At 49.3% G+C, this 27510-nt stretch overlaps 2 protein-coding genes across 3 annotated transcripts in view; one reads left to right on the top strand and one right to left on the bottom strand.

Moving 5' to 3' along the window:
• Positions 1-2766, bottom strand: part of LOC119450988 (progranulin-like) — a 51635-nt gene extending 48869 nt beyond the window's left edge. The window contains 1 exon segment of the mRNA XM_049666757.1: positions 2437-2766. The gene's annotated coding sequence lies outside the window, so the exon portion shown is untranslated.
• LOC119450991 (F-box/LRR-repeat protein 12) overlaps positions 1-27510 on the top strand; it is a 462769-nt gene that overhangs the window by 397293 nt on the left and 37966 nt on the right. The window contains exons 1-2 of one of the 2 annotated variants that reach the window (XM_049666760.1): positions 17733-17844; positions 25022-25225. In XM_049666760.1, the coding sequence (XP_049522717.1) occupies positions 25169-25225 (57 nt within the window). In that variant the 5' untranslated portion in view covers positions 17733-17844; positions 25022-25168. Of the gene's footprint in view, positions 1-17594; positions 17845-25021; positions 25226-27510 lie in introns of those variants that run through there. The other variant, XM_049666759.1, reaches the window with a different exon arrangement.

Consider the following 27510-nt stretch of genomic DNA (forward strand, 5'->3'; position numbering starts at 1 on the left):
TAGTTATTTAGTTATTTATTTATTTATCTTGCCCAGGAACAACCATGAGGTCTGAGCGCTGGCACACGTATACATAGAAACAGAAATACCGCCGGGGAATATCAGTAAAAAGAAAAAGCAATGAATAAACAGTAACAATCTTGAAAAGAAGTGTACATACATGTAACCCTAGGCGCAAAATGCATGCATAAGAAAAAAAGAGGAGAAGGGAATTTGAATATAATATGTTAATAGTAATAAGAGACAACAATGCAATGCTCAGAACAGAATAATGAAAGCGAGTTGTGAGAAATATCAAGGTCATGAAAGTGGACGTTATAAAGACTCTGTATTCTGTGGACGGTTGAGTGTTGGTGGTGACAGGCAGCAACATAGAAAGGTCTGTGTTCTCTGGTGATTATGATGATGATGATGATAATAATAATAATAAATTTAATATCACCCGTAAAGGGACACTAACGAAAGATCCTAAATCAATGTAGACACAATGTTTTCTTTGAAACCTCTATTTTCGTTAATTTCGCAACAGTAGGTTGATGATGAGAAGCGAAAGTGAAGTTCAGAGCACCAATTGCAATATTTCGTGCCGGAACCCCAGCGCTGGTTCGTCAGTGTGACGTCACAAATTTCGAAGTATATTTTCGTATCTGGGCCACCTGTAGCTCGATGTAGATTATCAAAACGGGCCAGGTTGAGTCTTCGACTCCTTGAGAGTACTGTGAAGCCTTTTTATTTTTTATTTTTTTCTTGGGGGGGGGGGGGGGGGGGGTGTCTCGAAGAAAAGTCATCCAAATTCATTCCGTCAGAGCGAGCTGGTTCGGGAACATCAAGGCGGCGGCGCCACCCGTTTCTCGTTCTGACACATTTTCTATCATACCGAGGCTCTTGTTAAGGTAACAAAGAGTAGGTAGCTTCTTGGGTATGACACAAGCGTAATTCACTAATAGAGTTCAACTTCATTTTCTGTTTATTGTCGCTTCAGTGACTCTCTATCAGAGAAGTCGCAGTTGGAAGCAGTGAAATAATTTTGTTTACTTGCCACAAAAATCGTCAGAAAGATAAAAAAAGAAGTCGCAGTTGGAAACAGTGAAATAATTGTGTTTACTTGCCACAAAAATCGTCAGAAAGAAAGAGAAAAAAAATTCATTTTTCGCCCTCAACAGTTCGATCTTACCTTTTAAGGCCCAAGGATGTTATTATTTTTTTTTTCTCCCTGTGATATATGTATCCGCCGCTCTGGCTCTGTGTGCTCTGCGCGGCTATCGCGATATGCTGCTTAGCGCGAGGTCGCTGGTTCGAGGGCAGCGGCAGCCACGTTAAGGAAAATGGTGTTGCGGGACGCGAAAGCGCTCGTGAGCCTCGCTTTTGTGGCACGTTAAAGAACGCTAGATAGTCCAAATTAGGCCAGAGGCCCTCACTTGGCGTCTTTTATGTCTCATTTCGAGACCCTAAACACGACCGCGCACACATCAAACCTCTCTGTGGCTATGGCGCTCCCGGCTGCGGAGCTCTTGATCGCGGTTGCGATTCCCTGACCCATTCCGAGGGAGTTGGGAAGCAAAGACGCCTTCGTGCATCGATTCAGCCCTCCGCTAAGGCGCCTTAGATTAAACCAGACCGGGTACACTGTCATCAGTCTATCGTTCCCTTCTGTGTTCCCTTCATTTTATTTCTTATCACTTCACACGCACACCGCGACGGCTAAGTAAATATGACGTTCCGCTTCTCATTGCGAGGTGTTGGCTGTTCGATTCTTATATATATATATATATATATATATATCGGCGGCTGCACTACGATGGGGGTCGAATGCAAATGCGCTCGTGCGCCGGCATCGAAGTGCTCGTCGCAGCCACCGACGCCGACAAAATTAATCCGGAGCATCCCTCCTCTATAAAGCGTGTGTCGTGGCCCCTGTTTTGCTTTGGGGCGTTCGGCTCTATCGTTGAACGAGTCAGTCACGGTCACTCCGCACGTAGGAGGGAACACGCGAGCGCTACAACTGCAGTAGCAACAACTGTGATGTACCTACCTCGCTGCCGACAACACTACGCCTACCAGTAAAACCCGATCACCCCCCCCCCCCCTCCTCCACCTAGATGTGTCGTCCGTGGTCGATATCCCGATACGCCGCTCGTGCTCTGTGGACCACCTCCTCCCAGAACCCTTCCGCCCGAAACCGCACTCACATTTCCACTTAAACCCCGAGCACCTGGCGACAGCCACAACGCCTGCAGGCCACGTTACCCTGGTTAACTATACATCGACGCAGCGATGGTGCAGATGGCCAGCTGAATCCTGGACTCGGGATCACCAAGATCGCCTTCTGTCTCATTTTAAAATTTAAAAAAAAATGGTGTTATGTATAAATAGTTTCGTATTACTACTACTACTGCTGCTACTGCTGTTGCTAATACCGTGGAACCAAAAACTCACCTCCGCTACGCGAATGGCCGCCGAGTCGTCGTGTAGGGCCGCCGCCGGACCTTTTGCCACGATACGGGCCCTTCGCGCCGACAAGTGTCCGAAGGCTCTTCTCTCGTTGTCTCGCGACTCCCGCACTTTCGACGATAAAATGCGGCGCTCTCTACTATCGCGCCAAAAGAGCAGCTGAGTCTTGAGTGGGCGCGGCGTCGGGCGCCGAACATTTATATATTGGTTTGAGAGGAAAGGGGGTAGAGTTGGCGCTGTGTACTGCAGCCCCGATGGGAGCACGGCTCAGCGCCGGGACCGAACAGCCTCGCCCGGCTTGGCAACGGCCCCCTCTCGCCACTTCGATTCCTCTGGCTTCGTCCCGTTGAGCCAGAACGACGACGCATCTCTCCTCCTAACGCTCTTCCTACTTGTCTTAACTCATCTCTCCCTCTCTCTCTGCTTTGCTAGCGTAACAGAGAGAAGGAGAGAGATTGTGGGGAGGCAGATGTGAGAGCGGCTGGTGCCCCCGAGTCTACTATGCGTGTTGTTTTTCCTTTCATCGTGTGAAGAGGGTGCGTACAGGAGGAGGAGGAGGGGGAGGAAAGGAGAGGTGCTCGCGTGGATATCGAGTCGCGATTGCCGCCTGATTCCATCGCCGAGTTTTCGCGCCGTTTTGCCCCCTCCTGCCTGTTTCCCTCTCCACCACCACTCGCTTCTCTTGTTTCGCAGCCACTCCCCTCGCCCCCTCCCACGCCTCCCTCGCTTGACAACACAGCCGATCGCTTCACCGCTTCTACAGTACGGGCAGCGGCTCGAAAACACTTGGGTACGCAAGCCGGTTCGAAATCCGCATTTAAAAAGAAAAAAAAGAAAAAAAAAAGGGGGGGGGGGGGGTTCTAACAATCGTTTTCGGGGACACAATCAGTCACTGTCACCAGTTTCCAGGTGAATACGACAAGGTTACTTGGCTGGAGGCTGTCCACTTTCGTCACATTGTCAAATTCGCCATCTTGTTAGCTCCGATTGTCTCGCACAGTATTGGGTTTCCGATGCGGTTGGAAAGTCTCTCCTGGGCTCCCGGTATCTCTCAGTGGCAAGTCGGTGTCCGGAACTTCCAGCGTTCTCCGGCCAGTGATGTTGAATCGTGCCGAAGGGATGTTGTCGCTCGACGACGGAAGACTTGGTTTTATTCTACATTTTTGCTGGCTTTATAGGCAAAAAATAAAGAAAAAACTCGGAGCCCTTCCACTACTGTGAAGATGGAAGCCAGCGAAGCTGTGACTATGGTGGGTCTGCTGTAGTGAGTATTCCTATAGTGAATTTATATATTATAATTATTGATTACATTGAACGTCTTCGGCATGTTCGTCAAAGTGCAAGGGCACCGGCGTCTTGTTTTCGCCCGGCCGCGATGGCCAAGTCGTGCGTTTGCTGCGCCAAGTCCGCCCCATCGTCATAGGCTAGCGTATGAGCCACAGGGTTCATATCCGCGGCACACTGCACGGCAGCGACAGGATCCTGTAAGATCTCTCCCGCTCCTGCTCTCGGCGGCTCGTACCCACATATCCAACGCGGGTATGAGCCATAGAGCATGGCATGGGCCCGGGCCCGGCCCGGCCCGCGGCCTGGGTCAGGCCGCCTGAAGCGTTTTTCAGCGGGCTCGGGCCGTGCCCGGGCTCGAAGCCCGGGCTGGACTCGGGCCCGCTCATTTAACGGCCTAAGTCGGGCCTTCGACCACACGCGAATGGTTTGCATTGCATGGTTCAAGGCATTCTGTGCCAAGCTGAAGTGACGCGTGCTCTTAGTATACCTTAGCACAGAAAATCCAGAAAAACGAACATTGTTTCCGCACCAGGAAAAATAAATTATACAAAAAACCGCTCTTCGAACCATTTCCGTTACCGCTTTTGCGATTGCAATTAATATGCTCATGATGGAGTGGGCTTCCGTACGAGGGACCGGTGTATATAATGTAAATTAAACCCTTTTTTCCTTCATTCCTACTACCGGACGTATTCATCATTGGGCTTGGTAGATTATTGGCCCAAACGACACCTCGAGCCGCAGCACAATGGTACCACTCTCGACATTATTATTGTAGCGATAACGCAAGGAGTGTCTGCATTTCTGCATTTATTTTATGATGTATGGTGTTTTGTTTATTTTATACTGAATATATATATTCGCAGTCTAATTCACCTCACAGGACCAAATCGTACCACCAAGGTAAATGCATGCGCACCAGCGGGCCCTGGCACATGCACTGGACCAGATAAAGATTTTGGCATTTTATTGCTTATACACTGCAGTTAGTTAGACCTCTAGAAGGTGAGGCTGACACATCCGGTACAATCTGTACGTAAACAAAATATTTTTTGTTTTGTTTTAGTTAGAGGCCGGGCTTGGTCATGCACACGCGGGCCCTGGCTAAGCTTAGTAATGAACGCGCGGGCCCGGGCCGGGCCCGGGTTGGGAACCACGGGCCTGGGCTGAGCTAGGGCTTCATAAAGCGGGCCCGGGCCGGAAAGTCAAGTCTGTGCAGTGCTCTAATGAGCCACACGTGATTTCTTTCTTACCTTCCTTCTTCCTTTCTCTCTCTCTTTATTTCCCTTCCTCCTTCCTTCCCTCCTTTCGTTCTTTTTTTGTTGCTGGCTCATATCCGGATATCCCTGGCTCATACCCCCATATCCAATGCGGGTATGCGCCGCACGTGATTTTATTATCGTTAATCGCGGCGTAACTGACGAGCATGTGATGTTATTGATGTCATGACCTATCAGTCATGTTATTTATCCGTTTTGACACCTGTACAACTTGCGGGAAACCGCCACGGACATGGAGCCAAACCGCCACGCACATGGACCCGAAATTGGTGTACACGCCGGTCGGTCTACGGTCGCGATCTACGCGTGCTCGACACGGCATCCAACGGCACGAATGCAAACCGAGGGGCGCCAGCGAGCCAGCTGCGAAAGAAGACGACGCTCGAGCCAATGCTGATGGTGATAGTTTTTTTTTTTTTTCTACACGCGGACACGAGCTTGGGGGAACTAGCCCTTAACAGCTTCGCTGTAGAAGGACGGAAAGAAACATGAATTGCTGTCGAGGGAGCTATGACAGCAAAGCGAGCGCTGCTCTCGACAAGTCTCGGGAATCATTTTCTCACACCTCCGCACTGCTGCTTTTTTCTCCTGCCGGAGGTCCGAAAAGGAGCTTTTCCTCTTTTGGATCCTCCCTCCACGTCGTCCACTTTCCCGCACATGACGTCATCCCTGCTGTCATGGCGGCAACCAGTTTTCTTTGTGGTTCTCGAACTGCGGAGTGGGGTCAACATTCGGGCCACTCATCGAACGGCACTTGCAGTTAGGGGGACGCGAGCCTGACATACCACTGGGCCACATTTTTCGTGCACACGTGCACAGGTTGCTGGAGATCAATGGTCCGCAGTTCGACGTCGTTGGGTCAGCACCGAGCAGCGCCCACTGTCTCACACAAAGGCTTTGAAACGTGGTTGTTATGGCGGGTGATTTAGTGCATGAAGCTGCGAATGCATTCGCTCGGCTAGTCGTATCTCATAGCCGGAGCAAGCAGAATAGCGCATTCTCTATGCAACGGCGACGTTCAGCATCTTATCGCACGACTTGAACCCGTGTGTACGTTGCCGCACCTCTCCGATTAACGCGTTGAATGTCTGCAGACCGCGCTCTCTCCGTTTTTCGCTTGCATATTGACGATAAACGAATGTACACCTATCAGATAAGTGAGAGAGCGCTGGCAATGGTGCCAGTGCTTACGTTGCTGGAGCTGGTGACACAGCTCATCTTTTGTTGCCCGGGTGATGTGCAGTCCATAGTTCAGCGAATTGCTCGTTAACCTCTCGGCTCACCTGTCGTGAAGCAAAGTTTCTATATTACAGCAAAGCTGTTAGCCTCTAGTTCGTTGAGATTTTACAGTGAAGCTGTTTATGCGAACCCTGTGCCGTCGTTGTCGGACTTCGCTAAAGAGGGGCCACGTGACCTAGCGGGAGAGGAGAGGAAAAGAGCTCCACAGGGGGAAAGGGGTTGGAGTGACCCCTTTCCCCCTGTGAAAATGCTGTGAGAGGGTGCAGATGAAAAGGAGAGCGGGACGAAAATCGCGCCGTCCAATACTCGCGTTAGAGGGGACAGCGTGAGGCGCGCCAACCAAGGAAAAAGTAGATCAACGGAGTAGCGGGGTGTGAGAGGAGTTCGCTTTAGCGTTGGTTGTATATACGGAGCTTTGGATTAGTGTTTCCGCACATTCCATCCCAGCTACAACTACGGGAAGACCACGAGTAGTGCGTACTCCCGAGGAAGAAGCTCCCTACTGCGAGCGTCATCGAGAGTTGGCTAGCTCGTGAACGGACTCGTCGTCGTAGGGCCGACCCCGAGCTGCGCGCCAGAGATGCCGAGTTTAAACGGCAGTGCCGGGAGGCCGCGGGATCGCCCGAGATTTGCAATACAGACTGCTTGCGAAGTTTGACTTGAATTGGTGTAACACTCGGTGTAACTAACACAGCTTCGCTGTTCGACCATCTTCACGGAGTGGAAGGGGCGGTGATTTTTTCCTGTCCACATGCGCGGTACCGCGCTCACGCAGAAATGTGGGCCGATCTCGGAGACCTTGCAAAGAAGCGGGAAGCGCAGAGCGTGCTGCTTCTCCAAGGGGCATTACATGACGTCATCAGGTGACATCATCAGGTGACGAAGACATCATCGCGTGACGTCATGTTTGACGTGACGACGTCATCAGACGATATCGTCACGTGACGATGCTGTTATTCTCGCAAGAAGCTGTCATGTCTGCAGCTTGTGTGCAAGTCGTACTTTACGCATTTCCTGACGCAATTTACTTTTAAATATTAATTTAGTTCAATAAGGCACTCGGCACTTTGCGGATGGCCTAGAAGAATGATGACGTATGCTGCACTTGCGCACACGTGCGTGCACGCGTGACGATCTGTTCTGCGGCTTTTGCTGGTAGTACTTGCTTAACGTCCGCACCAGCTTCGCTGTACATCTTCTTTCACAGGGTAGAATGGAGGCGGCTTTTTTCTATACGTCTCTGCGGGTCGTTGGCGCGCTCGCTTATATTTTCTGATGGGCGGCGGAAATTATAAAGAGCGAGCGCTTCTTTTCCATTGACAGCTACGGAAATGTGGCGATTATGTACGCGCCCCTGACGAGTTGAGGAGAATGCGATCACACTATGGGGCAGTCATAGTCAATTGGCACGATTTAAGAATTCTGAGAAACCTGCTTGGAAAGATACGACTGTGTACAAGTGTATAACTTTCTCGTGGATAACGGTGGAAATGAAAGCACTTGCTACACCGTTCCGTTCACAGCTATAGATCGAAGGTGAAGTGAACGGAACACACCGTAAGTGGTTCGAGAACAATGAAGCACAGCCGGACCGCTATCTGCGAGTGGACAGTGGGCCTTCCTGAGCACCTTGTTCAGAAGAAGCCTTTGTTCGGCTCGATCGAGATGAAATTGCCTCGGCAAGAAAAGTTCGCGAGTTCGTGCTGGGCATAGACAATAGTAGAAAATGACAGAGAAATGCTCTACTCATTATTTATAACTTATTAATCGTTGGTGTATTTACCAGAAAAGAACGCGCAGAAAAGGTAGTACTATACATAGCGAAGTCAGAGGCGGTCCAATCGCACGAGTGCTCACTCAAAATGACAGCCTTACCTAGAAAAGAAAATACTGCACTCGGTCGTTTCAGAACGTCGTTGCATGGGCCGTTGGCACATGACTGTTTTGGTGGGTTGAACGACCACATGTTATGCTTTTACAGCGAAGCTGTTAACGGCTAGTTCCCCCAGGATGGTGTCCGCGTGTACAAAAAAACTATCATCATCTCCATTGGCTCGAGCGTCGTCGTCATTTTCCGCAGATGACTCGTTGGCGCCCCTCAGTTTGCGCTCGTGCCGTTGGATGCCGAGCACGAGCGCGTGCCGAGCGTGCGCTTGTGCCACTGCTCCCACGTTCGTCGTCGTCGTCGTCTGCTTCCACAGCTGGCTGCGTTGCCGCTTATCATTAAAGCGTAGAATTTCACTTCTCTTCTGTCGTCGTAATTTGGAAGCCGCGTTTACGGAGTTATGAGCCACTGATTAAGGGGGTATGAGCCATTCATTGTCTTACGTGATGGACAGATTTAATTTTGAAGCAATTTTATGGAAATCCATTCAGAATGAACGCGCTCGGGAAAGGGCTCGTCGTCGACGTGCCGATTCTAGCGTGAGGGTTTCCTAATCCCAGGCGAAACGTCAGCGCAGAGCCGCGGACCCCGAGTTGAGGGAGCGCGATGTTGAGGCCGAACGTCAGTGAAGAGCCGCCGACCCCGAGTTGCGGGAGCGCGATGTTAAGGCCGAAGGTCAGCGTCGTCTTGCCCTCCAGGAACCCGGCAACGGTGGTGCACGCCTCGGCAACGCTAGCGCCAACTTCCCCGGCGCTACGGCCAGGTTTCAATGCGATTTTCTCAACCGGAACGTTCATGACAGACATGTTCGGTTGGGTGGTGCCCAACGACGATACGCTCATTCTCATCGTGGGGGCAATTCACTACAGCAGACCCACCGTAGTCACAGCTTCGCTGGATTCTATCTTCACAGTAGTGCAAGGGTTCTGATTTTTTTTTTTGTGTGTAGGTAGCTCTAGGCACCTATTCCTGCGCTTCGCGTTGGCGCCATCCCTCGGCCTTACCGAGCGAACGAGCACAGCGAAGGATGAAAGAGCGAACGCGCAGTGCAGCGGGGGTGAAAGACGGCGATAGCGAAGAGAGGGCGAGGAGGAAAGCGGAGGAGGAGGGTTTGGCGAAAGCGTGACAAGAAAAGCGTAGTGCCGCGCAAGACGGGCTCTGCGGTGACAACCGCTACGAGATGGCGCCAGAGTAGCGCGATGTCTGTTCGCCGATGGCATGCGGCGAGCGCGTCCACCGATGCCACATATGGAAACAAAGCGCTGCATGAGCGGAGGCCTGCCTGCGGCGGCTGCTGTGAATCACGCCCACGCGTCACCCACGCGCTGCCTCTCGCGATCTCCCGATTAGCGAGGCAGTCGCGCCACAATTCGCTCCGTTTGTCATGTGCCGCACGAGATAGATTGTCCGCGCCAGCCAATATATCGCGAAATGAAAACACGTATAGAACTGCGCTCAAATTTCGCATTAGCGAGTATCGTAATCTCGGTGACTTCTTTCTTTTTAACCTCGCGTTACGGTTGCGCGCGTTACATTATATGGCACACCTGCCAGCTATGGAAACAGTAGCTTCCTCCAACCCGGTACCAGCCATCGTCGTGAAAGGTACAACCATAGTCCCTTAATAGCTTGTACAACTTACGCAGGTAAGCCATTGTACGGCCAAAGATACTTCCGTTAACTGAACAAAGGCAAATCACATGGGCGACTGACAGAAGCTAATGTTTCAACATTATTATCTCTGCAAATTCTGTTTTCAGCCTGAAATGTGCGAAACGGGTCTCGGCTCATTTCGGGCGGTAATCTGCGGCTCGCCCGTAACAGGGCTGAGGCCGAGTGCGTGAGCACCGCTTATCGCCACCGCTTACCAGTTGCCTTCCATGACTGCAGAGTGCCGCCGGGTGCTTCTGCATATATAGCGTAACTAGAAACCCGCGTATTTTCAGTGGCCGGACCACGTGATGACGTGCCCTTAAGTATGACAAAGACGCCCGGAGCGCCTCTGTTGTGACGTTCTAATTGCATCCGGCAACTACGGTAATTGATAGTGCACCTGGTCATCTCAGCCGTACTGGTAGGAAAAACAACTGCAAGAATAAAGCAGTGAAACATAGATCCAGCGACGCTTGCTGTAAAGTACGAAGTCAAGCTCAAGGTCTAAGAGGGCATGAGGGTTTAGAGTGCTTGGGCCTTTTTTTAGCCGAAAGAAAATGACAAGAAATGTACTATCAGAACTCCTTTAAAATGTCATTATCTTCACTATAGTGTTCCTGATTTGTAAGGCACTATCTATGCGTCTTGCATTGTATACGCAGCGTCCGAAAGAGATAAGAGACGGAAGATATACAATCTTAGGTGTCGCCGCCGACATACAGTTGGCACACAAAATCTGTGGAGAACCAAAATATCCGATAAATGACAATACGCCAGTGCGCGCCTATTGTTCGTGTGCGTGTAATTGAAGTGCGATCGAATTGTTTCCAAGATATGATATAGCGGACGTGTTGCGGATGCGTATTACTAGACGCAAAGGTAATCAGCGCCTTTTGTTGTGGGTGCTTGAAAGTGAATAAATTACATACCTACCATTATCCCGAATTTTGCGTTAAGCGTTACGAATTTGGCCTCGTTCTACGATTTGACGAATGTTAAGTCGAGTTCTATGAAAAATAAATTATGTTCTCGGAGAAATTCTAAATGTGTTGAAAGATGAGGCGGGGCAAGATTGCAAAAAAAAATGCATACAAGACAACAAAAAAATGCGATTGTATCTGTTCATTTTGAGAACGCACTGATTTAAAAAGCCAAGCACGAATAACATAGACGCACTTTGTTCGCAATTTATTCTGTAAACTGTGTATGTCAGTCTGTGTTAATTATAGTGATGTGATTTCAAGTCGGCGCGTTCTCAATATCAACCCGAACCAACTAGCCCCATTTATTGCTCTGATGGTACCTCTTCGATCTGCCGTGTTGTGGCGGCGTATGACGCCATATGCCAGATATATACCGAAGGGGTACTTTGTTCGGGCAAGCTTATTTTGACAAGTTCCTGAGGCAGTCTAGATAAGCTGCAGTGTGCAGTCGTTGAAAAAGTCACTATGGTCTAAAAACAATGTGTTGCGTTTCACTCTCTGCTGTTTCTGTATTTTGTTGCTGCTTCTGTGGATGGCGTGTTATCCGCGAACTGATTTACTTATAGAAGACAAGTTAGTTACGTAAGTCATCGTTAATAAAGTGCGTATGTAACCCCACAAAAGCTGTGTGCTCGGGAAAAAAAAATTTTTTAATGTGTACTATCACTCCCCCACCCCCCTCTTTTTATCATTTCCGTTGGGTTCTAACGAATTTTTTAGTTCAGAGTTTGTTGTGGAATTAAGCAAGGTAAAATGACCCAAGGTGACCGAAGCGCCGCCTCTATCGAAAGCAATACTTTCACATGCGGCGTTATGAAGTAGACGTCGGGCAGGATGGGTACCACTAAGGCAGCAGCTTTCATGACTTAACATGTTCCGTTTGTGGAAGATGAATTCTACTAATTACGGCAAATCAATCCTGCGGAAATTCGCAATGTGGAGGAGGCTTCATGAAAAGGGGTGGAATTTTTTTTTTTCTCGTCCACCCAACACTAGCTTCGTCTTCCTGACTTCCGTAAGATTGGTTTGCCATGTTCAGTGTCCCCTTTTTCGAGTTTTCGATTAATTCAGCCTAGCTCTGCGATCTGTTAGCGTCCAGGTAAGCTTATGTGGTGGAGCGACCGCCCCGGAAAGGCGTTGGTCCTCGGTTCGATCCCTCGACTATAGGAGAAGTTTCTCAACCGCCAAGCGTTCTTTCTGGGAAACGCGTACTTATACAAAGGAACCCAAATGAGTTTCCCAAAAACCTGTATAATATGATACGGGTTTCTCTTTCTATCCGTTTCCGACCCGTGTCTGAGAAACCGTGCGGGTTCCTCTTTGCAGGTTTAACGAGTGCACGCCTTAGACGGGACACTGAAGTATACACACAAGACAAACGCTTGTCCTGTGTCTGCGTCACTTTTTCGTCTAAGGTGTCCGCTTGTCCAACCTGCAAGTATGAACCAATTAGTCCAGCAGCACGTCGTATTGATCCCCTTGCAAAAATAATCCACGTTGTTCAATATAATTTCAACAGACTTTCTATTGAAGCCAACATAAAGTCAATAGAAATACAATATAAAGTTTAAACTGATTTCTGTAAGGGGAGGGCTTCTTTCAGTCACGTTTGACCTTGAGTCACCACCGCCAGAGAAGCACGGAGTCCAGACGGCACGGCGGCTAAACAATACATGCGTGCTTCAGGTGAATCGTGTGCACGACCGGCAAGAAAAGGTGGAGCGCCGAACGCGCCAACGGCGAATTGAGGTAATTTGTTGCCGCCTTAGGATATGCCATACGTATGGCACACATTCTTATCTGCTGACCGGTAGCGAACCTCCTATCTGCTGTAGACACTGACCGTCGTCCACGTCTTGCTGAAGTGTCGGGAAGTGTACGGTAGCTGAAAGGGGAAAAAAAAAAAAACTTCCCTCTATAGCCTACCGACAGCACATTCCTTTTTATTCAGTAATGTTCCTTGGTACAGACCGTCTTTTGACCGAAACTTAGGTTTTAACTTTCTACAGGATGTTAGTTCATTACAAATTACAGGCCCAAGAGTTTTGTTGAATGGCATATCGCCAGAGGCCGCTGCTGCGATAGTAGCGTTTTCTAGAGCACGTTCGATCCTCCACGCCCTTGCATTTAGGGACCTCGGTGAGGCAGTAGTGCAACTGGTATTTATACGTTTTAGGTATTTCATTCTATCAGAGCATATCTTTTAAGTTCATAGCGTATCTCACAAGTCATTGTCATTATTGTAATACGCATATATCTTACGGCTGATTTTAGGCGCCTATACAGCCACGTTTCATTGTCATAGTCAGCCACGTTAACCTTTGTCATTAATTGCGTAAATGATTACACTACATGGCTTGGCGCTCTTTGGCCATATGGCTGGCCCTTGCGCCATAAAACACCCCATATCATTTTTATTCACCCGCCGACTCTGTTATCACATACAGAGTTTGTTCTGTCTGTACTATTAAATTGTGTATGCCCCTATCTCTATAAACCAAGCATTGAACGCTGTTTTGTGTTCGCTAAAGATGTGCCTCTGTCTGGCTTAATTGCAGTTTATAAATCGGTCCTATAGTCGAGTGGTCGAACCGGGGACCAACACCTTTCCAGGATAGTCGCTCTACCAGCTGTGCTAACCAGGAGGCTAACAAATCGAGGATCGAGGCCTAATCAATCGACAGGTCGAAGCGAAGGGGCATCTGAATGAGGTTAAATTGGTATTTCGAAACTCAGCGAGACGAAACTTGAGTTGGGCGGATGACAGTTTCTCAGAAACAACGCGTCGTATATAGTTGAAGCGTTCAGTGCGAATCACGACCAACTAGCCCGGCTTTGCAGTTTCGGTATAGCTTCTGTGGGCTTCCTGCCGGGCTCAAAATAATGTGCGGCGTACTTTGAGCCGCAGGCTAAAAGCGAAATGAGATGCCCAGCCTTGCGATGGAACGCAAGAATGAAAGGAACGCGACATGCAATGGGATTATCGGTACCAGCAACCAGCAACGCTATCGGAGCTGCTGCAACTCTTCTTGTTCTAGTGGTGGTATTAGTCTGTGGGGTTGTTTGGCGTAGTATGATAGGTATGGAAATGCGGAGACGGCCCGGGGAGTAATCCGTCACGGCCACGATTTATTCGAACCGGCCAGCCATGATGCCAATAGTCCCGGAAGTGGTAATTGAACGCAGACGCTCAGACTAGGCGCGATAGCGTGTCGTCGTCGTCGTCGTCGTTGTTGTTTCCTCCGCACAAACGACGCATGCCTACCGGGAGGGATCGATGAATAATTGGGCGGTTTCCAAAAAATTATACGGGTACCACTCGGCGTGAGAATCGATGTACGCGAAGCTTTCTGTGCTGTTTGCCTTGATTGGCGGTAATTTGCGGTGATGTTGACGGACGTACGTTTAATTTCTTCAGCGTTTAGTACAATACGGTAGGGGTGAGTTGACGTTAAACGTCACCTTGCGTGCACCACTGCTGTTTCTCTGCGTAGCACACAGAGCGAGACGCGTTCGCTTGAGGCGTTGTTGTGCGTCAGTGTTCATAACCTCCGAGAATGTTAGCATCGTCATTGCCTCACACGGCACATCGCATCGTGGCAGAAGCGTTAAACCTTGATTGAATTATGGGGCTGTACGTGCCAAAACCGCAATCGGATTACGAGGCACGCCGTATTGGTGGACTCCTGATTAATTCTGACCCCTTGAGGTTCTGTATAACATGCACCTAAACCCAAAGTACACGAGCGTGCTTGTATTTCGCCCCCGTCGAAATGCGGCTGCAGCGGTCGGGATCGAATCCGCGACCTCGAGCAAATGCCGTAGCCGCAAAGTTGTCCGCGTGACAAATTTGCATGGTGTTTATTTTTGTCAGAAATAGCAGAAATGCACCGTACCGTACCTTGAACTTAAATTTATCAAGTTTGTTCGCATCCGCTGTCGTATCCTGCAGTATCCTCCAGGTACTCCAAGTCGGCGTCAAAGAGTTTCTTCGAACTGCAGTGCCTACCCGCTTCCGCGTCTACAGTGACTCATGTCGGCGGGAGAGCGGTTCGTTGAAAAGCGGCACGTATGTACACATTGCTGCATACTCAGTGACCCAAGTTGGCCTTACGGTTGGTTTCGAACCCTGTTATCATATATATATATATATATATATATATATTGCTCCCGGAAAGTGCGTTAACTACCCCAAGAATGCGAACTCATTGAAGTATGTTGCCAAAAAATTCCGGCAGAAGCCATTTCACGATGACTGTCGTCGTTAATGCGACTAGCCTTGAAGTAGCGTAGCGACACCCCGTATTACCACCTCCGACAGGCGTCATATATGACCCGTGTATTCAGCCGGACGGAGTCGTCGTCTTCCTCTTCGATCTCCCGCCGCGGCTTGTGGCAGTGGCGAGTTTGTCTGTCCGAATCTCCTAGATTACTTCTCGAACACAGCAGGTGATTATGATGATGCGTAATGCTACTTACGTCGACAGTCACCTTCCTCTTCGAGCTCCCACTGCTGCTTGCAGGCGTAAGCAGCAGTGACCCAAGTTAGCATCGAAAAGATTCATTGAAGAGTGCCACATGCCCAGTGGCTCATACGTAGTGGCCCAAGTTGTCGACGAAGAGATTCATTAAGGAAGGGTGCGTACCTAGTGTTATATATCCAGCGATCCGAGTTGGTCCGACGGTTAGTTTCGAGCCCGGTTGCCTCAGCACAGCAGCCCAATGCTCTAACCATTAAACCATAACCTTCCCAGTGACACAAGTCAACGAGGAAATGGTTAGGCGTGGGCCATCGGACAGACAGACATACCGCAAACTGGAGGAAGTTCCCAAAGAATGATAATCGTATTAAAGATCTCGTGGTATTTCTCGCTTGCTTGCTTGCTTGCCTTTAAAAATTTCTCGCTGCCGGGCGCACTTCGTCGTCTTTACTTGGGCCACGAGCGAGGACACTGACTCCTTTGACGTCGCCATTCTTTTATTATCGGTTCGTTTCCCATCTTCAATTATAAATTTATTTTCCTATAAATTTTATTACTTATTTATTTCTAAACTAATTATTTAATTTCGATCATAATACCATCCGGTTCGTGGCCTATCCTCCACAGTGGATTGTGCCATTGATTGAGGCATCATCATCAGACGTCGCCATGACCATCATCTCCGAGACCTCGTGTCACAGCTTTGGTGGACGAGAAGAAAGAAGATCCGCGAAGGGCGCGAACTTCTTGGCCTATCCCCCTTAGTGGGTGCGAGCCAGTGACAGAGGTGCATCATCATCATCATCATCATCATCCTTTTCCAATCCCCCGGACTTGGTATGTGCCACTAAGATCTAGGCTCTACATCTACATCAACTCTTTGTCATGACCGACGCGGATGCCATTTCGGCAAAGGCGCAACGGCAAGAACACCGTCGGAGTTCGATCGAAGATGGTGGACTGGGCATCGGCGCATTAAGCCTCGTGTGGTTCTACGGCTTCGTCGTCGGCTGCCCCATCGGCCTCACGGGTTTGGCCTTCTACGCCTACCTGTCTCCAGCCGCCGCCAAGGATACTCCGCCGAGGCCAAAGCCGAAACCCGAAGCCGTGTGCTACTCTCCCAGCTGCCTGGCAACCGCCGAGCTGCTGCGCGACAACCTGAACCCCCTGGTTGGGCCCTGCGACGATTTCCAGGGGCACGTGTGCAGCCGCTACGCGGGACCGTTGCCAAGCCTACTACTGAACGAACTCAGCAGTGTCCAGAGCAGGGCCGTGGCGAGTCTTCGAAACATGGACGAGTCCGTGCAGGGTGCGAGACGCAAGGCGGCTGACATGTTCCGGGCCTGTGAACGCCGCCACCGGGACAGGTACGCGCGGAACGCGTGTGGAGAGTGAGAGAGAGTGATTGTGAACAGGAATAGGCGCTATTATTACAGCGAAACCGAAAGCGTGGCGCTAGCGTTCGAAACAATATAGGCCAAAAAAAAAACTTACTTATCTCAAAATATAAAGCAAAAACTTATTTTTACACGTTTTTCAAATAAATGTAACATAATAAACGTTAATATAAAGATTTATTATAGTAGTTTAAAGAGCGTCATCACGTGACATCCCCAGCCCGTTCGACCTGCTTACGAGAGTACAGAAGAAATGAGCATTACTGGGTTTACTACACCTTGTGCGAGACATAACATTATTTTTATGATAAGCCTAGGTGACAGAAAATTACGCATTCGATTATTTTGTTTAATATATGATAATTGCTCGTGCCCACTGGTTTCAAGGCTACTCCTTTTCGGCCGTAAAGGAGATCGGCGAACTCCTCTTCCAGAAAAGACCGCTTCTGAAAAAGAGATCGCTCCCTGTCGTGTGTCTGCGGGTGAAACTCTTTTTCGGGTGAAGTCTTTTTGCTCAAAAGACTTTCGAGTGCCCGTGTGACAGGGGTATTAGATTGTAACAAAGTGTGCGTTATAGCACGGTTTTGGCCGGATCTTACGTTTGCTTCATTACGTGACGTAGGTCACCCTGGCGACCACATGAGCGCGTTAGCGCTTGATACCATGATATGGTATTCCATATCTCCGTATTCCGTATTCTACAGATATAGGTATGGTATCAGTATTGCCCCCCCCCCCCCCCCCCCTCCCCAGCATAGTCTTGGTCCTGTAAATTTAATCTTCGAAAATTTCTGGGGGAAAAAAAATGACGGGAACAGCGCTGCCCGGCCGTATGTGCCTCTCTGTGGTCCCTGTCCACCTGGCGCCGAAATTTCTGGAAAGTGAATTACGACCTACTAGCCGGAATTTCCGTTCCTTTATCTGCGACATTAATGCAGGTCGAAGCAACACGAGGTGCTCCACGAGTTCATGGCGCGGCTAAGACTGTCCATCTCCGACCCTCCACCTGTCGGCAGTCTGTCGACGCCGGACGGCCTCCTGAAGCTGCATGTTGAGCTGGCCTTCGTCTATGAGCTGAGCGGCCTCTTCTTCCTGAGGCCGGCAATGCCGCGATCCATCCGCATGGCTGCAGACTTGTCCTTCATGCGCGCGTCCGACTCATACCCGACGCCCGACCTCTTTTTCGAGGTAACGACCGCAAGTGGTCGCCACTGTGGAACCCACAGTCTTGGTGCATTGTGCGCAGTGCGTCGGCCACTGTAGCTTTTTATTTACCTTGTTTATTCAGAAAACTGCACGCACCCAAAGGGCGCTATTGTAGTGACGGGGGTGCATTTCGAACAATACAAGTAGGAGTTCAAAAGAAGGGGGGAAAACATGAAACAAAACCCTGATTAATTAGAACTGCGTAAATGTAAACAAGCCACACGTGTCATACATAAAAAAAAGAAAGAAATAGTGGAAGTGGATTCGCAAGACACATCGCTGCAGATAACACCTTCCATGCCGTGACCGTGAATCATGAAAAGATCATGTGGCGTCTAAGAAGCTTGGTAACTAGGTGTCGGGTGCGGTTACTACGGCATCGGGCAAGTTGTTCCAATGACCCATTGTGTGCGGGGAAAAATTATCATTTGAAAACCGAGGTGCGACAGCGTAGATCTCGAATTTTCCCGCGGTGATCTTTCCATGAGAATTGGTACATGGGGTGTTTTAAGCAACGTTGTTGATTAATTTGGAAGGTATCATGATATAACTGGTTCAAGAATTAAACCCTGGATATTAAACGGCAAGTTTCTAGTGATTCCCAAAATAAACATTTAAGGGCGGTTACGCTGGCGTTATAACGGTACGAGTTTGTACCACAATGAGAAGCGCGATTCTAAATTACTTCCGACTTATTAATTAGTATAATAGTGTCAGGATCCCAGTGTCAGCTGGACGTGGAAGTACCGATTTGATTCACAACCGATGCGTCGACTCTGCCATTTCTGTGAACGGAACATTGCGAAAGCTCTCGTATGTGCCGCCTCCGGTCTTCCTCAAATTTTGCAGAAGGATCGCATTTTTTCCACCGGATCGTTCAAAATAATACTCGGCATTGTTGCTTGCCTTGGTTGTCAAGAAATAACTGCGAATTTACGTTCATCTGCACGTCTCAGACGCCCCTTCCCCACCACTCATAATTGTAAGCGAATCTCGAAGGTTCTTTCCTGCCGTATTGCAGACTGCGGAGGTAACATTACAGGCGTGTTTCAGACATTACCAGCTCCGAGGAACGCAGACGAACACAAATGAACAGTTTTTCGCTTCACAAACCTGACAAGTAATTGCAAAAAGTTTTATATTTCTAAATAATGTCTTAAACACGTCAACTAGTATGTCACTTCCGTCGTGTGCAATACGGCATAGGATGGCCTTAGAGATTTGCTTCCTATAATTACTCGGGGTACATTTGACAGGCGGAGACGAAGACAAATTCGCACTGTTCTTGGCAAACTATAGACAAGTAACAACGTTATGTGTTACTTTGAATGATCCCGGCTGTAAAATGTCATTTTAACAGCGGAGCTTCTTAGTCGACCTTTCGCCGTCTGTACGGCGTCACGCAGGTCACGTGACCAATAGAGGATTAGAGCCGCGCTACAGTGCCTAGAATATACTTATAAGTTTAATCTAGGCACTGTAGTCTAGCGTGAAGCTGGTCATTTCGCTGCCGTTTCAGCTTTTTGTAGTTGTGCTAGCCGCGCCGGACGAGGGCAGGTCTCGTGACCAGCAGAGGAGAGGCGTGCTGGTGGAGGAGGCGACCAATGAGAGGCCGCGCTGGGCGCGAGAAGTACAGGCGATAAGAGTAGGTGTTTCTGTGCAGCGCGCCCTTTCGGATAACTCGCAGAGCTGCTGCCGACGCCGTCCGCGTTTCCCCGCGTTCGCGCTGAGCGCGCGCGGTGTCCGTGACTGCAGCCGATGCCTCTGGCGACTGCTCGGCAGGTTTCGACCAGAGAACTGGACACTCGTCGAGTAGCGTCGGAAGTCGCTGCCTCTTCTCACCTTGCAACATTTTAATATAACTTCCTGTTGTAGATTTGTGTTTACTTGTGTTTACGCAATTGGCATCACGTGCAACACATGCACATGTAACACTCGTAACACTCGGTATAACTTCGCTGTTCGACCATCTTCACGGAATGGAAGGGGGTGGTGTTTTTTTTTTTTCTGCAACATTTCAGCAAGAACGGAGCTGTCGGCAAGTGCAAATTCTTTGTTATACTATTGTTTGCGTTCAATAATGGTTGATCTAAACTTCACCGCAGTACAAGTATGTATTGTTGCGAGATTAAGCTCGCGAAGATAAAAATAATACCTACCAACTGCGGCCTCAGGTCCTGAGATTATGATAAAACGGATGGCGCAGCTAGGATCTCATGTGCGGTCCGTGGATTGGTGGTGCTAGGGCGTGCAGGGATGTGTTCGCGTACAAGATCGACTATCCGGTGATTCTCACTTTTCCCAACAAGACATTGTATACGCTTCACCGCAGTGCACAACGGTGATGCGGCGAAATTATATAAGCGCCTTGCCGCGACGTCTTCTTTGTTACGCTCTTGTTGTTGCCTGTCGAACCTCACGCCGAGTACACTGCAGCCTTCGCCTACCACCTTTCTTAATTTGCTGCGGCATATTAAGACAGTAATGTAATCTTTAAATGCTTGCTTAAGGTTCCACAGTACGCACACTAGCAACTCGCAACCGACAACCACGAAAGATAAGTCACAACTTCGGGAAAACAAAAGAGTAAAATTCGCACTGACGGTGCCTTCCCGGCGCACCCTCTCGCCCTAAGACGCCACCAGGGGAAAGCGTGGCGCTGCACGTTTCTGAAAAGGTCCATTAACCTAAAGCTTTTCACTGCAGCATCTCCCGAAGGCCCGACGTTGGTTTAGGACTTCGGGCCCAAGCAATCCCTCAGTCGCCGCCATCGCCAACCACCATCAATACCAGTGCATGTTTACTCTACGACACATTTAGTCTGTTCCGTACCTAACGATCTTCGGGCATGCGCGCTGTTCACTCGAACACGTGCAATACTGGCAGGTTTCACTTTTCTCGAGAGAGAGAGAGAGAAAACTGTTGCAGTTTTCGTAACAATAATCATGGAGACCCTCAATTCAGATTCTCGCTTGCTGCGTTCGCCAGTGCCGACTCGGTCAACTTAGCAAATAATCTTTAATTGGGGGGAGGGAGGTTTCTGAGGGTAGAAGTGGTGGGGTGGTGATAGCAGTGCCATCCAGAGTATATCTTCTGTCTTGGTGTTTGTTCGCAATGTTTACATATTGGAGGGGTTGAATCTGCTGAACCCCAGGTATACGGCGAAGTCTAGCAGGTGTTGGTAGTTGGTTTGTGCTTGGTCTTCTAATTGTGCCCTTCAGGTCGTAGTGTTGGCGCTCTTTGGCCATTCCTGGCCCTTTGGCCAAAGACTCCCACGCATCATCATCAGTTGTGTTCTGCACATGTTTTGGGGAACAATCGTGTGGCCCCTTGATACTGCCTTGATATGACATGCGCGGCTTGTAGTAGCGTCTGGGTAGAATTAGGGATATCCGACGCCCGTGGCAGCGTTTCTCGGGCAAGCTGGTCGGCCCATTTATTTCCAGATATGCCCGCGTGTCCAAGTACCAAAATGACATCTGTTCATTTTCTGCGGCAACAGTAAAGGATTTATTGCATATCAGTTGGTATAGGGAGCCCACTTGCAGTATTTTGCAAGCCCGTTTGGCGTATATGTAGATGATCATGGCTGTAGCAGTAGCTAGTACAGAAGTCAACACACTTGTCTAGAACACACAGGCCAAAGCAGAGCCTACGAAAGCTTAACCTGACCACTACGTCGAGAGAAATCAATGGAAACTAAATACAGTGACGCAACCTCACATACAGCCGATTTTGTGCCGCATGTCGTCTTCAGATATCGCCAGCACAGTCCTGAGAACGTGGTTCGCGCGCTCCAGAGAAGTGTGTTGACCTCTGTACATGCTGTACAGCCCAGTGGGGCTCCGTGATAGAGGTGACTTCTGCATATACGGGGTCACCAGCTGCGTTCGTTACAGCCATGGCTGCTGGCCTGCTGCCTTGTTGGCACTTGCATCGGTAAACGGGTGCGTGTGGCGCTGCATATATTTGTGGTGCTGTACGTGTTTTCAGTGCAAAGCATTTCTTGGCGAATATTTGCCACTTTGACAGTGTCTATCTATCTATCCATCTATCTATCTAGCCGCCTACGTCTTTGGGCTCTCATGGTCGTTTCGTTAACTTGGTATGTGTACCAAAATTGGCTTAATATGACAAGAGTGTATGACTAACATAAGTGATAGTTCATGACAAATGTCATGAGATGCGTGCCATGTAGGTCATGAAACAGCCGCCTACGTCTTGGTGCTCCCATGGTTGTTTTATAAACTTGGTAGGTACCAAAATTGGCATAGTATGACAAGAGTGTATGACGAACTTAAATGATGTCATGACATACTCGTAAATTTCATGACATGCGTGTCATGCAGATCATGACAATGACCCAGTGAAAAAAGATCAGCACTCGAAAACCACTGGCATGGGTTCGGACGTGGGCACTAAGTGAAGGAAACACTAAAGGATGATGGTAGAAGTCATTCATCAGCTTGACTCAGCAAGAATAACAATGACTCAGCTAAAAAAGAATAACTCTCAAAAGCCACTGAGATGGGTTCGGACGTGAGTACTAAGTGAAGGAAAAGGTTTGTGGAAGAAGTTGTAGTCATGAGCATGACTACAACTTTCGCTTGCGCTTTAAGGTTTCTTAGGCATAGCTAAGGGGACTCCTGAGTACTCATGATAATGACATAGGTGGCATGTAGGTAATGAAACAGCCGCCTCCGTCTTGATGCTCTCATGGTCGTTCCGCGAACTTGGTAGGCTCGCACACTGCTTCGCATAACATCGCTCCCTACAAGGCGTGGGATCTGCTGGCTTTTTGGTAGTATATGCTTATTTAGTTCATGTCTGCTTACGTTAAGGGATGGATGTATGTGTCTGGAAAGGGGGGCGATATGGTGAGTATATACATTGCAGAAGTGTCTGGAAGCATTTTAAATTCTGGTAATAGTTTGTTGAGGTGATGCCTATGGAGTGCAATTGATATAGCAATTATACGGACACTTAAGCATCGTTCGCACCGCCGTGCAGTCCCGGGCGCGAAAGCGCATGCGCGGCCGCGTGCTGTGCGTTGGATGTCACGTGTGTAAGAAGCCCGTACATATACCACACTGAATACACTCATCACGCTATTTCTATCTTCCTTAGTCCTTACCGCTAGCTTGCGGTTTCAGTGCTGTCGCTTTTTTTAACTGGCTGAGCTCGCTTCAACGTAATCTATGGCGGGTGTCAGGGCGAAGGGCCAGATTGCGAGGTGCGACTTTTGGGAGAACATGCGACTTTCGTAAGCGTGTGCGGCACATTCGAAATGTTCAAGGGAGCGGCAGCACAGAACGTGTGCTTTGGGAACTACGCGCGCTCCTCGTCACGGCAGAGTTGTGACGGCTAGTGCTCACGGTCATCGTGTGAACTCTAATAATTTTCGTCCTTACGTGCGTGACACCGCAGTTGTTTAGTTGGTCAGCGAATGTTGACTGCAATTTATAATTCCGATAGAACTACGAGTCTTACTTCGTGTAATACTCTAATACCGTAGTTATCGCTGTCAATGCACCGTTTTTAAGGGTGGAACGTGCGGCTTTTCTCACAAATGCGTTCACGCCTCTTTTGCGTATTATTAATTTGCGCTGTATAGTAAGACTTCGTTCCTTTCCCACGCCTCCACAGGATATGATGTATGTAAACGGTCATCACAACCCTGAGCTCGCCAAGAAGGGACTCGCGTTGCACAACACCATGACGCTCGCAGTTGCCACCGCGACCCGCCAACGGGACGACTCGACGTCCGGTCGCGCTCCTTACTTCGTCAAGGTCCTAGAGGTCTCCTTCGGTGGAGTCAGCGCCGGCGCCTTCGCGGCCGCCGTCGAAGAGAAGACCCCTTACAAGCGGGACTCGCACGTAGAGTTGGACCCCGTGATTCCCGGAGTTCTGGAGGTCGTCTGGAAGCGAGTGACCATCGCCGACCTCTACCACTGGACGAGCTGGCACGTCCTGGAAGAATGCGCGACGCACGTCGACCCGTTCATAGCGTCGAACACCGATAACGAGGCTCTCTCGGCGATGTGTATTAAGCGCGTCTATCTGGTGCTGGGACCTCCGGCTGCCGCCGTGGAGTTCTTTCGCCTCGTCACGCCGGAGGTCCAGGACAGGGTCTCGCGCCTCATCAGAAGCGTCGCCGAGTGCCTTGCGACGAAGGCGTCCCGCTGGGTTCGCGAGTTCGATGTCCAGCCGGTGGTAGGATTCTCGCCCTCGGCGAACACGGTGCAGACGCTGGACTCGCGTTACGCGTCGATTCCTGCCGGTAACGGAAGCTCCTTCCTTGCCGACTGGATACGCGCGGCCGAAGTGCGAAGCCGCAAGGTGTCGCCGGAGGACGCACACGTCGACGAGCTTCAGGTGGACGTGTCGGTCTCTCCCGAAGGCCACGTGGTTGTGCCCGCGCTCTTCGTGACCAGTCGGCTCTTTTCGACCGACGGCCCCTCGGCGGTCGACTACGGCGGGCTAGGACACATAGTCACCAGGAGCATGATTCGAAGGTGCCGCACAACCTACAGTCTGTCTCTTATTTTATTCATTTATGCCTCACAATAACAAATGTCTGTCTGTCTGTCTGTCTGTCTGTCTGTCTGTCTGTCTGTCTGTCTGTCTGTCTGTCTGTCTGTCTGTCTGTCTGTCTGTCTGTCTGTCTGTCTGTCTGTCTGTCTGTCTGTCTGTCTGTCTGTCTGTCTGTCTCTGTCTGTCTGTCTGTCTGTCTGTCTGTCTGTCTGTCTGTCTGTCTGTCTGTCTGTCTGTCTGTCTGTCTGTCTGTCTGTCTGTCTGTCTCTGTCTGTCTGTCTGTCTGTCTGTCTGTCTGTCTGTCTGTCTGTCTGTCTGTCTGTCTGTCTGTCTGTCTGTCTGTCTGTCTCTGTCTGTCTGTCTGTCTCATGAAAGGTGTCAAATCTTTGCATGAATTGTTTAATTGCTTGTTTGCATACCCGTTCCAAACACTAGATTGGTGGCATAATGATGCAACTTCTCCGCTAACAGGTCAATGTTTCGAGACCTCCGAGTTACTGAAGCATTCACACATATCTTTCACTGGCACACACGCAACGCTTACCCAAGGTCGACTACATGATTGCACACTTCCTTCAAGTGACTGTCGCTTCGGAACCTTCGATTATTTCTGTGCGCTGCGCAGATTCGTGCGACCGGACGCGCCCAGCGTGCTTCCGTGCGCCTCCGCTGAGGCCTTCGAATTCGACGGACTTCGCGGAAAACCTCCTGGCAGTACTCGTGCGTCCGGTCGACGTTTGAGTCGGCGAACGAGCCGGCCAAGCGTTTGCCCATGCTCGGTGTCCTCGATCCCGCTCTCAGGCTGCTGCTTGCCTTGGGCTGCCTCAAGGTACGCCGCACGAAACCTCTTTGGCGTCACGCCGGTTTCTCTTACAGCGCGATACAATGTTAGATGCAACATGCGAGACCTATAGGCATTTACTGAAATTTGGACCAGCCTCGGAAAAAGAAAACTTTCGGGAATCGGAAAAAAAAAACTTTCGTCGAATGGAAGCTTACCGAGAACTGTATACCGTCGAACAATCAACCAAGAAACAGTTGCGCCAACTCACTGACATGCGTTCGATATAAGTCCTTTCGCTGTACCCGATCATACAAGCTTGCCACATGCATACGGATTTTGCAACCGTTTATTGAATGCTTCGATATGCTGCTTGTTATGATTACTAGATATCAAGGATATCTAATTTCTAAACTTGCTTCATAATCTTTGACTTTGTAACCGTATTCTCGTTCAAGTGTTTTATTTGTGTTTTATTTATATGCCTTGTTTACTAATTTGCCGATCATATTTGAGCAACAATTATATTTGACATGGTTGTTCTACACATGTCGTAATACGGTTCTACCCGTGCTTAGTCCAAGTGTTTTATTTATAGGTTTTGTTTGCTGGTTGTGCCGCTGATCTGTGTCACTTATGTTTGTTTTGTTTGTTCCACACTTGCTCAACTACGAATTTTTAATGCCTTCCTTACTCAAAGCCCTGAAGGGGGCCTGTAAGGCATATTCAAATGAATGAATAAATAAGTAAATAAATTAATTAATGAGAAGTTTCTACACTAGCAATAGGACAATGATTTTTATATTTCCTACTAGGCTACTCACAATCTATTTCTATGATTGTATGGGGGATATGAAAAAAATTCACCGATGATTACGATACTCCCTAATGCGAAATTGTAGCGCAGCTCTGTACGCGTTTTAATTTCGCGATATGTTGGCTGGCGCGGACAATCTGTCTCGTGCGGCACGTTCCAAACGGAACGAAGTGTGGCGCGACTTCCTCGCTAGTCGGCAGATCGCGAGAGCCAGCGCGTGGCTGACGCGTCGGTGCGATTCACAGCAGCCGCCGCGGACAGACCTCCTAAAGGACTTTTAAGACCTCCGCTCCTACAGCGCTTTGGTGAACAGACGACGCGTGAGTGCCTCGATGCGCGCGCCCCCAAGAACGGAGCGGAGGTGAGCGAGCGCATCGAGACACCCTAACGACGCGCGCTACCCAGGCGCCATCTCGTAGCCATCGTCGCCATAGGCCGTCTTGCACAGCACTACGCTTTTAAGTGCGAAGCACTTTAGGGGCCCGGGCTGTCGTCGGCGCCCGTCGCGAGTGATCTGTCGTGATCACGCTCAAAAACAAATGCTCAAAACAGGGTCAAAATAAGTGCAGAAAACCGGTTGAAAATAAACTAACATGATTCAGAATAATTTAAAAGACAGGAATAATCAAGTATTACGCGCATTAATAAACAGAAATTCGTTAAAATTGTTTTTATCATCAGCAAAGGCTTTGGCTCCATGTGCGTGGTGGTTTGGCGCCATGTGCGTGGCGGTTTCCCGCCAGTTGTGCCTTAGCACAGGTGTCAAAACGGATGATGGATTGCTATAAAAACAAGATAAATTCAGGGTAAAACAAGATAAACACAAAGTAAATGCAAGGGAAACGCCGGGGCATCACTGCTTCGCACTTCCCCAGGTTTCACGTTAGTGGAGCTGCATTAGCGCTAGATTTGAACTACACAAGCGCAGGATGCACAATTTTTCTTCTCACGCTTTCGCCATACCCTCCTCTACCGCTTTCCCCCTCGCGCTCTCTTCGTTATCGCCATCTTTCATTGCCCGCTGTGCCAGTTCGCTCGGTTAACGAGCTACGACAATTCTACGAGCATGGTCAGCAGACTGGAAGCAGAAACAGAAGCACGAAGTGGACTATAGGACAGTGCTGGACCATGGACCGCGGTCCGATCTGAAGAAGAATGGGAGAGAAGACGACATATACATAAATCGGTTCGCGTGTCGTCTCGGATTACACGATCAAGATCAAGCCGTCATCTAGGTGAAGGGTATCGGTGATGCGTGATGTCACAATACTGTAAAATATAATACAAGAAACATAACTTTTAGTGCAATAAAATGCCTAATATTCGATGGTTAACGGGAACCACGCATGCTAAGGGCAGAAATTAAACGCACCAGTAGAAGACAGCAGGCTTAGCGATTCCTTTGACTCTGAACTCGTTCACTGCGACAGCAGCAATCTGCCGCACTGAAGACTACCAACGCAAGCAAGGCAGACGATTATTGCTGTGAGACAAGATAATCACCAAAGGGTACAAA

Source organism: Dermacentor silvarum, chromosome 4 (genome assembly GCF_013339745.2).
Source record: "Dermacentor silvarum isolate Dsil-2018 chromosome 4, BIME_Dsil_1.4, whole genome shotgun sequence".
Classification (NCBI taxonomy): Eukaryota; Metazoa; Arthropoda; class Arachnida; order Ixodida; family Ixodidae; genus Dermacentor; species Dermacentor silvarum.